General features: G+C 53.3%; 1 protein-coding gene across 2 annotated transcripts; it reads right to left on the bottom strand.

The window, feature by feature from the left end:
• Window positions 1-1652: 1652 nt before the first annotated feature.
• Window positions 1653-12727, bottom strand: KIF7 (kinesin family member 7). 2 transcript variants are annotated; one of them, XM_053955017.1, is made up of 18 exons: window positions 12427-12727; window positions 10659-10859; window positions 9997-10408; window positions 8914-9445; window positions 8482-8619; window positions 8112-8336; window positions 7197-7360; window positions 6790-6896; window positions 6332-6487; window positions 5826-6028; window positions 5518-5715; window positions 5207-5332; window positions 4547-4723; window positions 4034-4249; window positions 3623-3829; window positions 2955-3153; window positions 2713-2862; window positions 1653-2499 (listed from the first exon to the last, which is right to left on the bottom strand). In XM_053955017.1, exons 1-18 carry the CDS (start codon window positions 12725-12727, stop codon window positions 2114-2116), a joined length of 4098 nt encoding a protein of 1365 aa, XP_053810992.1. In that variant the 3' UTR covers window positions 1653-2113. The 2 variants fall into 2 exon arrangements, with proteins under 2 accessions (XP_053810992.1, XP_053810993.1); XM_053955018.1 differs by having other exon boundaries at window positions 1653-2496.
• Window positions 12728-12759: the final 32 nt, after the last annotated feature.

Here is a 12759-nt window from a genome sequence, read left to right as displayed (position 1 = left end):
TGAGGGATGTGGGCTGCAGGAAGGAGGATGCTGGAGGCGAATGGGTACAGAACAAGCTGCGTGCTCCTGCTGTGTCTTGTCCTGATACTAAATGGATCCCTCTGTTAATTGCTTCCAGTTTGCCACAGCTTAGTGGGAAAATAACAAGCGGATTAATTAATTAGCCAAGTGCCAAGAGTACAGAAAAGGAGAAAGATAATTTAACTGGGAACATCCTTGTAGATCATGAGTGGTTTGGTGTATCCGCTCCTGGCTACTGCTGGATAAGCAGATGCTGATGGAGTGACTTCATTGTCCTTTTCTGCAAACTTGCAGTAAGCCAGAGAGAATTGGCTGGGGAAGTGTCCTTGAGAAGTAAAACTTGGATGGAATAACTGAAAATGACAGTTTCAAGACTACTCTTTACCAAACTGAGTCATGGATTAAATAGAGATTTAATAGCCTGTGACACATTTGTGTTCTAACCCCATGAAGACAGCAGGAGCTGTGGTTCAGTGCCTAAGATGTAGCCTACAAGGGGCTAAAATTGTGCATAATATTGGAAGGGCTGAATTTTTTCCCTTGCGATAGTGAGCTGTTTGTGCATAGCAGGATCTCAGGGAACTCACACCCCTGTGTCTACTGACTGCACAGGAGGTGGAGAGCTATGAAGATGGTGTAAGGTCATCCTAAAATAAGGCCATCCTAAAACCTCTGGGAAACCAGAGGTTTGTTAGGTGGCTTTAAGGCTTTGAGGGGCTAGATGGGATTGAGCGGAACTTGTTTCCTGGACACACCATTTGTTGCAGGAAAGCTGTTAATTTCCCACTGGGAAGAGGAATGGAATCCTGTGCTTAACAGTGATTGTTTTGCTTCTGGGACAGCTGCACCGTCTTGAAGGATGTGGCATTACACAAGCTTGGAGCTCCAAATTTGCTACTTACTTCCAAGGAGGATGGATTGTTATTTTTCCTATTGAAGTTCTTTGCAACAGCAGGAAATGAAGTGTCTGAACTTAATCTTGAGTACCTCAACCACATACAGAGCCCTCAATAATATCTCCTCCTCACTGACACCACTACAGTTAAGGTCAAGGATGTAGGAGATCAGAAGGTGGTTGTTATATCAAATGCTGGCTTTTAACTTGGTATGTTACTCCTTAAGTTGTGGTAGCTGTTCTCATTTCAGGCTGAAGCAGTGGCTTGTTTTTTAGGATCAAGTGGTCAAGCAGCCCTTTGCCCCTACCCCTTGCCTTTCTTAAGGCAGATACCTGGGCTTTCATTTCTTGCTCTGCCAGAGTTAAACTCAGTCCACCTTCCTGAGCTGTCAGCGTTAAGCTGCAGGATTGTATTTAGTCTCTCTTAAATCCAGACTGGAAGTTCTTTCAACAATATGAAAACGCTGCTTAAAGCAGCTTAGAGGCTGCAAGAGAAAAACAGAACCAGAGTTCCTTTTATCATGGACATTTCAGACAATTCTGCTGCTGGCTGGAGATGTTCTTCCTGTGGCAATTTAATGTAAGAGGCCTACTAGATGTGGCTGGGGCTACTTAAACAAAACAGATATTTAAACATTAGGCCAACAATGTGACAGCAGCTGACTTCCCATGCAGTGAGACTTAAATACAACTTCCCTACATGCCCGAACTAAGTGGCCCTTCTGACAAGTCACCATTTCATAAAACTCACACTGCTTTATTAGAAAAGTTATAGTAGAAATGTAAAAAACCCGAAGTTACTACAAAAAGCTATGTACAAATTCTGCAGGACTGCAGAGCATCTCCATCTGAGGCTGCCAGGGATGAGCAAGCTCTTCAGCTGAGAATTCCACATTGTAAACAAGTTTTTAGTGTTAAGAGGCCTGGAAGCAAAGTGTCTCCTGCTTCACAGTGTTTAAGCTGCTGAGGGAGCAGAGGAAAAGCTTCGACTGACAGCAACATGAAGAATGTAGGCTGGTGCTCCCACACCTTACACACTCAACTCCCTCATGACAACAAGTCACATCTTTCTCTTCCTCAGGCCTCTGAAATGTAACAGGGTTGTCACCAGGCTGATTTGTGTGGCAGGAGGGCTCTCAAGCTCAGGTCAATACCTGCTGCTCCCTGCCCTGTGCCAGGTGAGCATTAAGCCCGGCTCTAGAGCGGGTTTTTCCTCACGTCTATCATGGCTGGGTGATAAGGCACTGGGCTCACGTTCAGGCTGGCTCTGCGCAGCTCCCGGCGGGGTTTGGGAGCAGCAGCCAGGCTCCGTGGTGGGAGCAGCTCGTGGGGCTGCCCCGCTCTCAGCGAGTGCTCTGTGTCCCTCTGCCGAGGGTCGCCGGGGCTGTCGCTGGGCAGCGAGGAACGCCTCCATGTCGAGGGCAAAGGGGCGTGCACCAGGTCCCTGCTCTCATCCCTGGCCCGAGGGCTCTCTTCAGCGGCAGCTGGAGGCACGGGCTGCTCCCTGAGGCTGAATTCCTCACAGGTGCCAAGCTCAGGGGCAGCTCTGTCCCCAGCCCCATGAATGCTCCTCTCCATCCCTGCTGGGAAAAATTGAGGGTACAGTGAGGAGAGTATCAGGGTCTCTACTTTTCTACTTTTCTCATCAAAATTGGTGCCTGTATAGCAGCTGCTGAAAGACTTACACATGCACTGCTCTGGACTGCTCCAAGCTCTCTCTCACTGCCAGGCATGGGAATTGAACATCCCTTTTAATTTGGCAGAACAGCAGAGCTCTAGCCTGGGTTTCCTCTCACCTTTGGTCTGTCCAGGATGGAGGTTCATGTTACTCAGTCTCTGGTTCAGCTCCTGGTTTGCCCGCATGTAACGGCTCAGCTCCTTTTCCAGCACTTGAATCCTCGCCTCATACTGCAGCTTGCTGCTGGCCAGCCCCTCATCCATGTGCTCTACAAGCAAAAACAAGACTATTTCAGCCTGGGAGCCCTGTGAAAGACAAAAGCAGTTAGCACTGCTGCCCATTTGGAGAGCTGGGGGTTACCACGGCTCTGCTGCAGCAGTAACTGCATGTTCTGCTCGTGCTCCTTCTGCTGCAGGGTCAGCTGGCGGTCCATCTCCAGGCGCTGGCGCTCCACGGCCGCCTCCAGCCAGTACACCAGCTGCTGCTGCTCCTCCAGCTGCATCTCCAGCTCTGAGAAGGCAATGTGCTGCCTGTGCTGATCCTCTCGCAGTGTCACCACCTGGCCAGGGCCCAAGAGCAAGGAACACTTCAGCTCCTTCATGCCTGGGAAGATTTCCTGCCCCACTGAGCCCCAGTCACGTTAGTTTTTTGGTACAGCTCACGAAGATTAGCAGTGCTGGGATGTCAGAGCTGCCTTGTGGAGGGAAGAGCAAGGTGTGGCTGCACTGATGTGGCAGAGCCACTTCAGGGATCCATGCCTCCTATGACTAGTTAAACCCTTCTCCCAGCTAGGGGTCATGGTGCTGTGGCTTTGTGGGCTTACTTTACAGGACAAAACTACAATATGATGCAAGGAGAAAGCTTGAAACTGAGGAGAAGAGGAGTGTGGTTAGGTCATCATTTTTGTTAACAAGTCTGGTCAAGCTCTGTTATGGTTATTATGTGTTCTGGCTGGCTATTAATGCAGTCACAAACAGCCACTAAGTGAAATACAGCTCCCACCAGCACAGAGGGCAGTTGTCTCCCACCTTGTCAAAGTACTTGCAGAGCAGAGCTCGTGTCTCGGAGGAGGAGAGGTAGCTGAGCTTGGCCATGAGGTTCATCTCACACTGCGACAGCAGGCTGGCCGAGGCCCGCAGGACTCGCTGCCTGCACGTGATGGACTCATTCTTGTACTCAATGGCTGCATCCAGAGCCTCAATTGCCTCATCCAGCTGGAACAAGATCCGTTCTTCCTGCCAGGGCAGAGCTCTTGTTACCAAGAAGCAAAGGGTTTGCTCTGTCTCACCCTGTCCTAGCCTTCCTTGTCATGTCAACAGTGCTGGTGAGAAGCTGGGACATGCACAGTTAGGGATGTGGAGGAGAATCTGCCAATGACCTCATGCTCAGTCTTTACATTTCTCCTACAGCCTCCTGCTTCCCAGCCCCAGCAGAGGTACCTCTGGGGACAGCAGCGTGCCCTGACGCAGCTTGTTGTCGAGCTCCAGCCTCTGTTTGAGCAGCTGGTCCTTCTCCTGGCGCAGGCTGTTGATCTCCTGGCGGATCTGCTGCTGGTCGTGGGCACTGCCGTGGCGCAGCTGCCCGTTCTTCTCGCTCAGCTCCTTCTCCAGGTGCTCCAGGCGGCTGGACACGCGCACTATGTCATCTGTCAGGGCCTGCGGCAGAGCACGCTCAAGGGGATCTGCTCCGAAGGCAAGTCAGGCCCTCAGCCCCGTTCTACTCCCTCTCTAGGTCATGACCCTCCCAGGCAGACATAAGCCAAGGGCTACCAAACCAGCAAGCTCAGAGACACAGCACAACCAGACTCTTTCATAGAGACAAGATTTCCCACCCACTTCCCAACGCCACCTCATCCTGGCCTGCAGCCAGACCCAGGATGGCACCTGGGTCTTCCAGCCTCCACCTCTGCTGGAAATCAAGCAAAGGGTTGAGGTGTCACACTCTTGTCTTACCTGGCTGGAGCGCAGCCGTTTGCTTTCCAGACCATTCTTCTCCTGCAGCAGGGCTTCCTTTTTGGCCACAATAGCTTCCCGCTTCCTCAGCTCATCTTCCAGTTCATCCAGGGCCTGGCGCTGCTCGAGAACTTTATCCATCTCCATGTCCAGCCACTTCTTCTGTTCCTCAATTTTCTGATGGAGGGAGAAGCAAAAGGCTTGCGTGTGTGCAGACAGCAGCAGCAATGCCCAGGACTGCTGGACTAAAGAGCAGTGGAGTTGAGATCCGAACAAGAGTCCTTATTCCATCTCTGCTAAACCCCATAGCCCAGACTTTGGGCTATCCTTCCTGGTTTTATCCTTCCATCTCCTCCACAAGGCAGAGCTAAACTAAATTCCCAGCTGTCAAGTTCTTGGAGGGCACATCTCTCATCACCCTTCTGCTAACAGACAAAACTTCAAAACTTTTTTACCAGTGCTAGCATTTAGATGAGATCCTGTTTCTGGGCTAAGAGAAGATCTTAAGTCCTCTGCTATTAGATGCAAATGACATTATGGACTGTCCTTCTCAAGGGTGAGATGGGCTCAGGTCTCTGTTTTCAGATCTCTCCCATCAGCCTGCAGTCTGCCCAGCATCCCCTCTGAACAGGAAAGCAGAGGCAGACTTGCTGTCTGTACCTGCTGCTGCTCCAGGCTGATCACAGAACCATTGCTGCCACTCCGCCGCTTCCTCTGGAAAGCCGCAATTTCCTCTGTTTTGATGCGCAGGATTTTCTGGTGCTGCTCGTGCTTCAGTTCCAGTTCCTGCATGTGAAAGAGCAGCCCTGAGCATGGAGGGGAGTGGGATGTGTTTGCCCAGGGGCTGGGGGACAGCTCTTTGGATAGAGCTGTCTCCATGCTCTCCAAGACAATCACAGACCACATCAGAGCCCGCCCACTGTCATCCTCACAAACCCCACAGTAGCACAGCTGCTCCTGCCCTCTCCTACCTTGACTCGGTGCTGTCCCTTGTTCACCTCTGTCTCCAGGCGCCGTTTCTGCTCGCTCTCCTCGCGCAGCCGCCGCTGCAGCTGTGCCTGCTGCCGCCGCATCAGCTGGATGTTCCTCTCCAGCTCCTGCACGCGCTTCTCGCTCTGCGCCGACAGCGACACCAGCCTCTCTGTCGCCTGCTTCTTCTTGCGCAGAACCTGCCAGGGGGTGAAAACCACCCTTGGCCTCGGCAGCTCCTCTCTTTGCAGAGATGCCCCCAGCTCTGCCCCCGCTCAGCGCCGGGGTGGGCCGAGCCCTTCCCCCTCACCTGTGCCTTGCTCCGCGCGGCCGCCAAGCGCGTGCGGTACTCCTGCAGCTTGCGCTTCTCCCCAGGGTCCCACGGCTCTTTGCCTTCCAGCTCCTGGAGCTGCTTCTGGCTGTCGCTCAGCTCTGCCCGCACCTGCTCTGCTTCCTGCTCCAGCTCATTGATCTTCTGGCTGTACTGCTTGTTCAGAGCCTGGGCATCCTTGCCTGCAACACAGCCCCGTCTCTTACAGCCAGAATCCTGACCCTTCCTCCCTCTCCCCAAGTATTTTTCGCTACAGAGACTGAATGTTCCCTTTCCCTCAGCCACTCCAGGGAAGGGACAAACCAGTGGGAAGGGTTTCTGTCAGCTGGAGGGATGGAGAAACAAGGCCCTGCTGCTTATAGGGGAAGAGACTGAGCACAAACAACACAGAGAGAGAAGATGAGGATGGAGTAAGAGACTAAGCACCACAAGTAGGAGGAGATTTCATGGCAAATGGGTGCATATTCCTGCCAGTAGCCCTGCACCTGTCTTAATGAGCTCCGTGATCAGCTCCTCCTTCATGCGGATGTTGATCGCCAGCTCTCGAATCTTCTGCTGTGCTTGCACCAGCCTCCACTCAGAGTCCTTCCCTGGCAGGCGCTCCCAGGAACCAAGCAGTGACTCCCGCTTCCCACAGACTTCTGGAACACAGATTCCCAGGTCAGGAAAGTCCTATCATAGCAGATGGGTGACAGAATGGCAATCTGATCTTGGATCTGTAGCTGGAGTCTGGCACAGCATTGCCCAGTCACCTGAAGCTTCTACGATAGCATACACCCTTGCCAGACCCTATGAGTTCAAGTTTCTCCCTAACAAAAGTAGCTGGGCTCCATTTTTGCTCCTTTTTTGTCCTCTGGGCACATCCAGGTAGGACATCAAGATCTTCCAGTGAAGCACCACCAGCCCATGGAAGATTATCCAACAACCTATGGGTGTTACTTGCCTTTTGTCAGCTCCCCCTGCTCCTCCTGCATTGAGTGGGCATTGCCTCCACTTGGCTCCTCGCTCCACTTGAAAATCTCTTTCTTGCTCAAATTTTGGATCCCATTTCTAGAAGGAGAAGCAAATTAATCAGTTTGGTCTGGGCACTGCTAAAGCTGTTCCCAGTAAGGACCCTCATGATCCATGATCCATGATTCAGAAGGAGATGGAAACAATAGCTGTGGTCAGGAATGATGGTAATGAGCTCCCCAAGGAGCAGTAAGGTGTATCAGCAGCATCACTGACCCCACAGGCAGCATTTGCCTCTACATCAGAAATGAGAGCTGAGCTGCAGCGGTGGGGCAGCCAGGTCACAGCCAGGGGCAGGGACACGCAGAGGGACAGCTGGCTGGGACAGCCCCAACTCACCGGCACTGGGATAGGGACTGTTTCTGTTCCCATTCCTCCATCTCTTCTCCTGAGGACAGTTCTGATGGCTTCTCTGAGTCCTGGCTGAGCTCCCTCCTCAGCATCACCTCTCTGACCTCAGAATCACCAGTCAGGTGCTGTGTGTGGTTCGGGTGCCTGTCACCCTTGCACCAAGAATGACACAAGAACAGATGAGAGACGCAGTGCAAAAAGGAAGAAAAGAAGGCTTCAATGGAAAGGAAACTTCGGCTTAAATAGACTGATATGATACATTCTATTTGATTGGTTAGTTAATAAAAACATCTTTCTCACACACCATCCTTGAGAGGAACAGAAAACACCACCTGCAGATTGTTTAGACTAACAAGTTAACACATTCCTACAACTCCCTAAAAATTCTCACATGCCACTGTGAGAAATGATTGCTGTTTCTCTCTCCCTGACCAGGCTGGCATCCACAGGTGCCAGCCTGCCAGTTCCTCCTTCTGCAAGGAGGAGCTGCTGCTGAGCTTCTGGGCACAGAATTGGAAAGAGAAGAAACAAGCTGTGTGAGAGCCAGTGTTAGAAAAAGCGGCTCCCAGCTGAGCATCACTGCTAGACATAAAAGCAACAAAATGGATTGAGTGTATTTTCAAGAGAACCGGTGTTGCCAGACCCAGCTGCCTGTGCTTCTGCTGCTCAAACACTGAACAATTCTGGGACTCACCCACAACATGAAAGCAAAAGCCTCAGTTTTGAAGCTGGGCTATTTTTGCCGGAGTTGTAAAACTCTGAATTTGAACACTGAGCACAGTCCTCTGAACCACACTTCTGACAAGTATCCCATTGAACAGCAGGGCAAAAGCTCTCCCTACAGTGGAGAGCAGCCAAGTGAAGAGGCAGCAGTTCTTCAGTGGCACGGCCTTATGCCCTCACCTTCTTGCAAAGAGCTCTTCCATTCTGCTCAGGAAGCAGCCCAGAGGGAACCCCACCAAAGCCATGGGACGGGGCAGCATCCAGCGGGGCTGTGTGAGGTCTCTGGCTGGCAGTGACCAGGTGAAGATTTTCCAGCAGTCCTGGCACACACAGGTTTGGCATTGCCATCTCCAAGCGCACGTGCAGCTCTGAGATCTTATCCTGCTGCTCCTGCAGTTTGTCACTCTAGGAAAAAATGAGAAAAATGTGGTTACATATAAGTTGATCTGAGACCCACTGCAGAGGAACCTGAAAGCTGGGCTGAGCACCCCTGGGCAGGAAGAAGAGGAGTGGGGCAGGTTCCTACAAAGAGAGCAGAGCCCAGAAATACCTGCAGCTTATACTGTTCCATAGCATCCTCCAGGGCAGCCAGGAAATCACGGTTCTCCTCCTCCAGGCGTTCCACTTGCCTCTGTAGCTTGGCCACTTGCTCATCTTTGATGGACTCACACTTCTTCTCAGTGCTCACCTGATCCCCAAAATAAAAGAGAGGCAGCATCAGCATTTGTCCTTCCCTTCCTATCTCTGCAAGGACACAACAGCTCTGCAGACCCAGATTCTTCCTATGCAATAAATCTCTCAGCTGCAGCTGAATCTAATTTCTCCCTGCCTGCTGGGAAGACTATGTCCTTCTGCCTCCCTAGGGCTTCCTGGACAGGTTACTTCTCCTGCCCCGCCTCTCCTGACCCTTCCATCATGCTGTGCTGGGGCTGCTGTGGCCATGAGATGTATGTACCTCAGAGCTGCAACACCCCACAATTACCTGGGCTTTTGCCAGTTTTGAACCTTGAGCCTCCGGTCCCTGCTCTTCCATGGAGGTGCTCTCAATGCCGCTATCCAGCCCGGCCGAGGTCAGCTCGCTCCTCTCGCTCTCCACGGCGCACAGCCACTCCTTGACGCGCAGGATCTGCTCCACGGTCAGGTTGCTGTCCTCCTGGAGCTCCGTGAGCAGCCGGTGCGCGGCGTCGGTGCAGGTGCGGTAATGGGCGCACTCGGCCAGCAGCCGGGCCGTGGCGTCCGGCGCGCCGCGCTTGGCGCTGCCCGAGCGGTGGATGATGCGGGTCTCGGAGCGCTGCCGCTGCTCCAGCGCCTTCTGCAGGTTCTTTATCTGCAGGTGGAGCTCCTCGATGTGCTCCGTCTCCTTGCGGCAGTTCACCACCGCCTTGTTCTGGATGTTCTGAGCCCGGTTGGCGTAATTGAGCGTGTTGAGGCTCTCGTCGAAGTCAGAGGACGAGGGGCTGACACAAGCTATCATCACGGTCTGGGCATTCCCCCCCAGAGAGTCTTTCAGGATCCTAAGGAAGAGCACAGGGATTAAAATAGCAGAAATACAAAATAATACAGGAAACGGAAAGTTTTCAACACTTTTCAGAGGTTAAGCCCAAGGAAAATGATGTCCTTGCTCTGTAGTTGGTTTGGCAACAGTGAGGTGAATGGAATCATTAAGCAGAGGATTAACAGTTTGCACCATGGCAAGTCTCCATCCAAATAACTCCTGAAGTTGGGAGGTCCTTGACCCTGTGATCGCTGCTAGGTATGTACTGCCAGGAGTCCTGCTGGAGATTGCAAAGGCCACCTGCCCAAGCTAAGAACTAACTGTGGACCATTAAACAAGTCTAATGGGAGTATTTTTTATTCCCTGACAGGCAGGAAGGGCAGGATAACCCACAACAACACCTCATCTCAGCTTTAGCAAGCCTCATTGTCTCCAGCACTGCAATAAGCTAGGCCTGCATTCCTATCCTGGTCTCATTGCTCCTCAAGATTCCCTACAGAAAAACCCACAGAGAGGGCAGACCTGTAAGCTGAGCCCATGAGACGTGGGGGGTCCTGCTCCCAGTGGTACCTGGTGATTTTGGAGTCCCTGTACGGGATGTGGGTGGTCTTTCTCCGAGGATCTCCCAAGGCACTGATGACGTTGCCCAAGGCCAGGAGGCCACAGTTGATCTGGATACTCTCCTTCAGCCTCTCCCCTGTGTTTCCCGTCTTCACAATTCGCTCTGAGCCCGCCAGGTCCACAAAATGAAACTTGGACACCAGGACCTGTCCGGCGGCGGGCACAGCGGGGGGGCGGTGGTGCAGGGGCAGCCGGCCAGCCCCGCGCCGCTGCTCCATGGTCACCGTGAAGATGGTGTGCGAGCGGCTCGACTGCCTGTTGATGTGGGTGGCTCCCGTGTGCTTGGCTGTGTTCCCCATCTCCAGCAGGCTCAGCACCTCGTCCAGCCCTTCCACTTCTGACTCCTTCACACCGCAGAGCACTGCAAAGCAAAGGCAGCTGTGGCTGGGAGGGATGGGCTGCCTGAGGATGCAGCTCCTCGGCACAGCCTGGTGCTGTCACCCTGCCCGTACTGGGCCTTGCCCAGACCAGCTTTCAAGATTAAGCACAGCAAACTGCTGCACGAGACAAAGGGATGGAGGGGCAAGATCTGGCTCTGCTTTCATGGATAGATAACCCAGCTCTGGCCTATAACATGGGGAGAAAAAGAGCCAGTGCAGAGCCACACATACCAATGTTCCCCTTGTCATCCTCCCGGATCTGGATGTCTTTGCTGGCTGTATCCACCTGCAGCAAGTCCCGAAACTCCTCCTTGTACACTTCCAGGTAGGACACTCGGACGGTGTAGTCGATCAGGTCATTCTCATCGATGAGCCTGAAGGTCTCAGCCATGGCTCGTGGGATGATGCCCTGCTCGTCTTCATTGATGGAAGCTGGCAAAGACAGGCACACGCTCATGGAGCATCCAGGGAGCCCAAGCTGGCTGGGGATGGAGCTGAGGTCAGAAACCCGCCTGCAACACACATCAGCTGGAAAGGAGCAGCCTCACAACTCTCCCACAGCTCAGCCCTTGCAACCTGGATTAAACATCCCACAAGACCTGTGGGCAAATCCTAGCCCACTGCTGTGCTGGATTCCAGCAAAGCTGCTTGTTTCAAATCCTTCCTCAAGAACGAAAAAGCACCTCAGCATTTTAGTGAGTGTCAAACACCATGCCTGCAGCTGCAGTGTGCTGTCCTTTGAAGCCAGCATGACTCCACAAGTTTTCCCAACTGTGAGACGCTTTTCTCTTTTTTCGGTGCTTGCTGTTTGCTTGTATCTGGCCACAGCACTTCACTGTCTGAATTTTAAATGTTTTACCTTTTGTCTCCAACAGCCATGTAAAATTGCAATTCCCAAATCTGGTGAATGATAGCCTGAACTGGGAGACTGAAAACAGACGTACATTAAAACTATGAAACAATTTAGTGTTTACAAACGAGGCAATTAACTGAAGATGACTGAAATGCTTACAGAACATCCTCTGCAAGAAATCACAATGCCATTAAACCAGAAAGAAAAACTTGTCTCTTTCCTCATTTCCTTCATATAAAAAAATGAACAGGATTAACACTTGCAAACCTCCCTCTCCTTCAGGTTTATTTCAGGACCTAGGACTATCACCACCACCTCCAGAGCTGGTGGAGGACCAGGTCCTGTCACTTGTCCTGCAGTGAAAGAGGAGAAACCTAGACACTGTGATCTCAAAGGTGTGGAGACACACCTTTGGGAGGTGGCTACAGAAACATAGGTAGGGGGAAAGGAAAGGCTGCTGGGGGTGGGATGGTGGGGGGAGGTTGGCTTGAGCTGGAGGGGCTGGCAGGGTGGAAGGGTTGTTTGGGAGTGAAACTGGAAGTGATGGAGATGATGATGATGCAGTTGGGTTTGGGTAAAGAGAGAAAAGGTGCTGAAATGGGTGTGGACAGCAGCATCTGTGGGGCTGGTGGATTGGGAGAGATGGCTGGGATAATGGTGGTGTGGGTGGCTTGGCTGGGAAGGGAAGGAGATGGAGATGGAAGGAGGTGGCGATGTGGGGCTGGTGGGGAGGGCAGGGGGGCAGTGGGGATGCCGGCAGGACAGGGATGCTGGCAGAGCAGGGATACTGGAGGAACAGGGATCTGGAGGAGCAGGGATGTTCGAGGAGCAGGGATACTGGAGGAACAGGGATGCTGGAGGAGCAGGGATACTGGAGGAACAGGGATGCTGGAGGAACAGGGATGCTGGAGGAGCAGGGATACTGTAGGAACAGGGATGCTGGAGGAACAGGGATACTGGAGGAACAGGGATTCTGGAGGAACAGGGATACTGGAGGAACAGGGATGCTGGAGGAGCAGGGATGCTGGTGGAGCGGGATGCTGCCGGGACAGGGATGTTGTCGGGACCGGGACGCTAGTGGAACAGGGATGCTGGCGGAACAGGGATGCTGGCGGGCACGGAGCCGCCGCTCGCGGCGAGACTCACCGACGCTGGCCTCCCCGATGGTGTAGGTCTTGCCGGAGCCGGTCTGTCCGTAGGCGAAGACGGTGGCATTGAAGCCGCGGAAGAAGGCGCGCAGCAGCGGCTGGACGCAGGCCCGGTACACGGCCGCCTGCCCCGCCGCCTCGGGCAGCACGGCGGCGAAGCGGAACCGGCGGCGGCCCAGCGCCACCTCGCCGGTGGCGGCATCGCTCCGCAGGCAGGGCCGGTGTCCCCGCAGCGTCTCCCGGGGCAGCAGCGGCCGCACCCGCACCGCCACCCGCACCACCGCCGCCTCCGCCGCCATGGCCGCGCCGGGCGCGCCGCGATGGCGTCAGC

This window comes from Vidua chalybeata, chromosome 13 (genome assembly GCF_026979565.1).
Source record: "Vidua chalybeata isolate OUT-0048 chromosome 13, bVidCha1 merged haplotype, whole genome shotgun sequence".
Classification (NCBI taxonomy): Eukaryota; Metazoa; Chordata; class Aves; order Passeriformes; family Viduidae; genus Vidua; species Vidua chalybeata.
Note: the sequence above shows the minus strand (reverse complement) of the source record. Positions and strands in the feature narration are given on the sequence as shown.

What these genes read in the sequence shown, in the direction of transcription:
- KIF7 (XM_053955017.1), bottom strand. Translation starts at nt 12,727, where the DNA reads ATGGCGGCGGAGGCGGCGGTGGTGCGGGTGGCGGTGCGGGTGCGGCCG. An exon ending in AACGGCTGCGCTCCAGCCAG is followed by an intron (nt 4,250 to 4,546) that starts GTAAGACAAGAG and finishes GCTCTGCCGCAG; the next exon opens with GCCCTGACAGATGACATAGT. An exon ending in GCACGCTGCTGTCCCCAGAG is followed by an intron (nt 3,830 to 4,033) that starts GTACCTCTGCTG and finishes CTGCCCTGGCAG; the next exon opens with GAAGAACGGATCTTGTTCCA.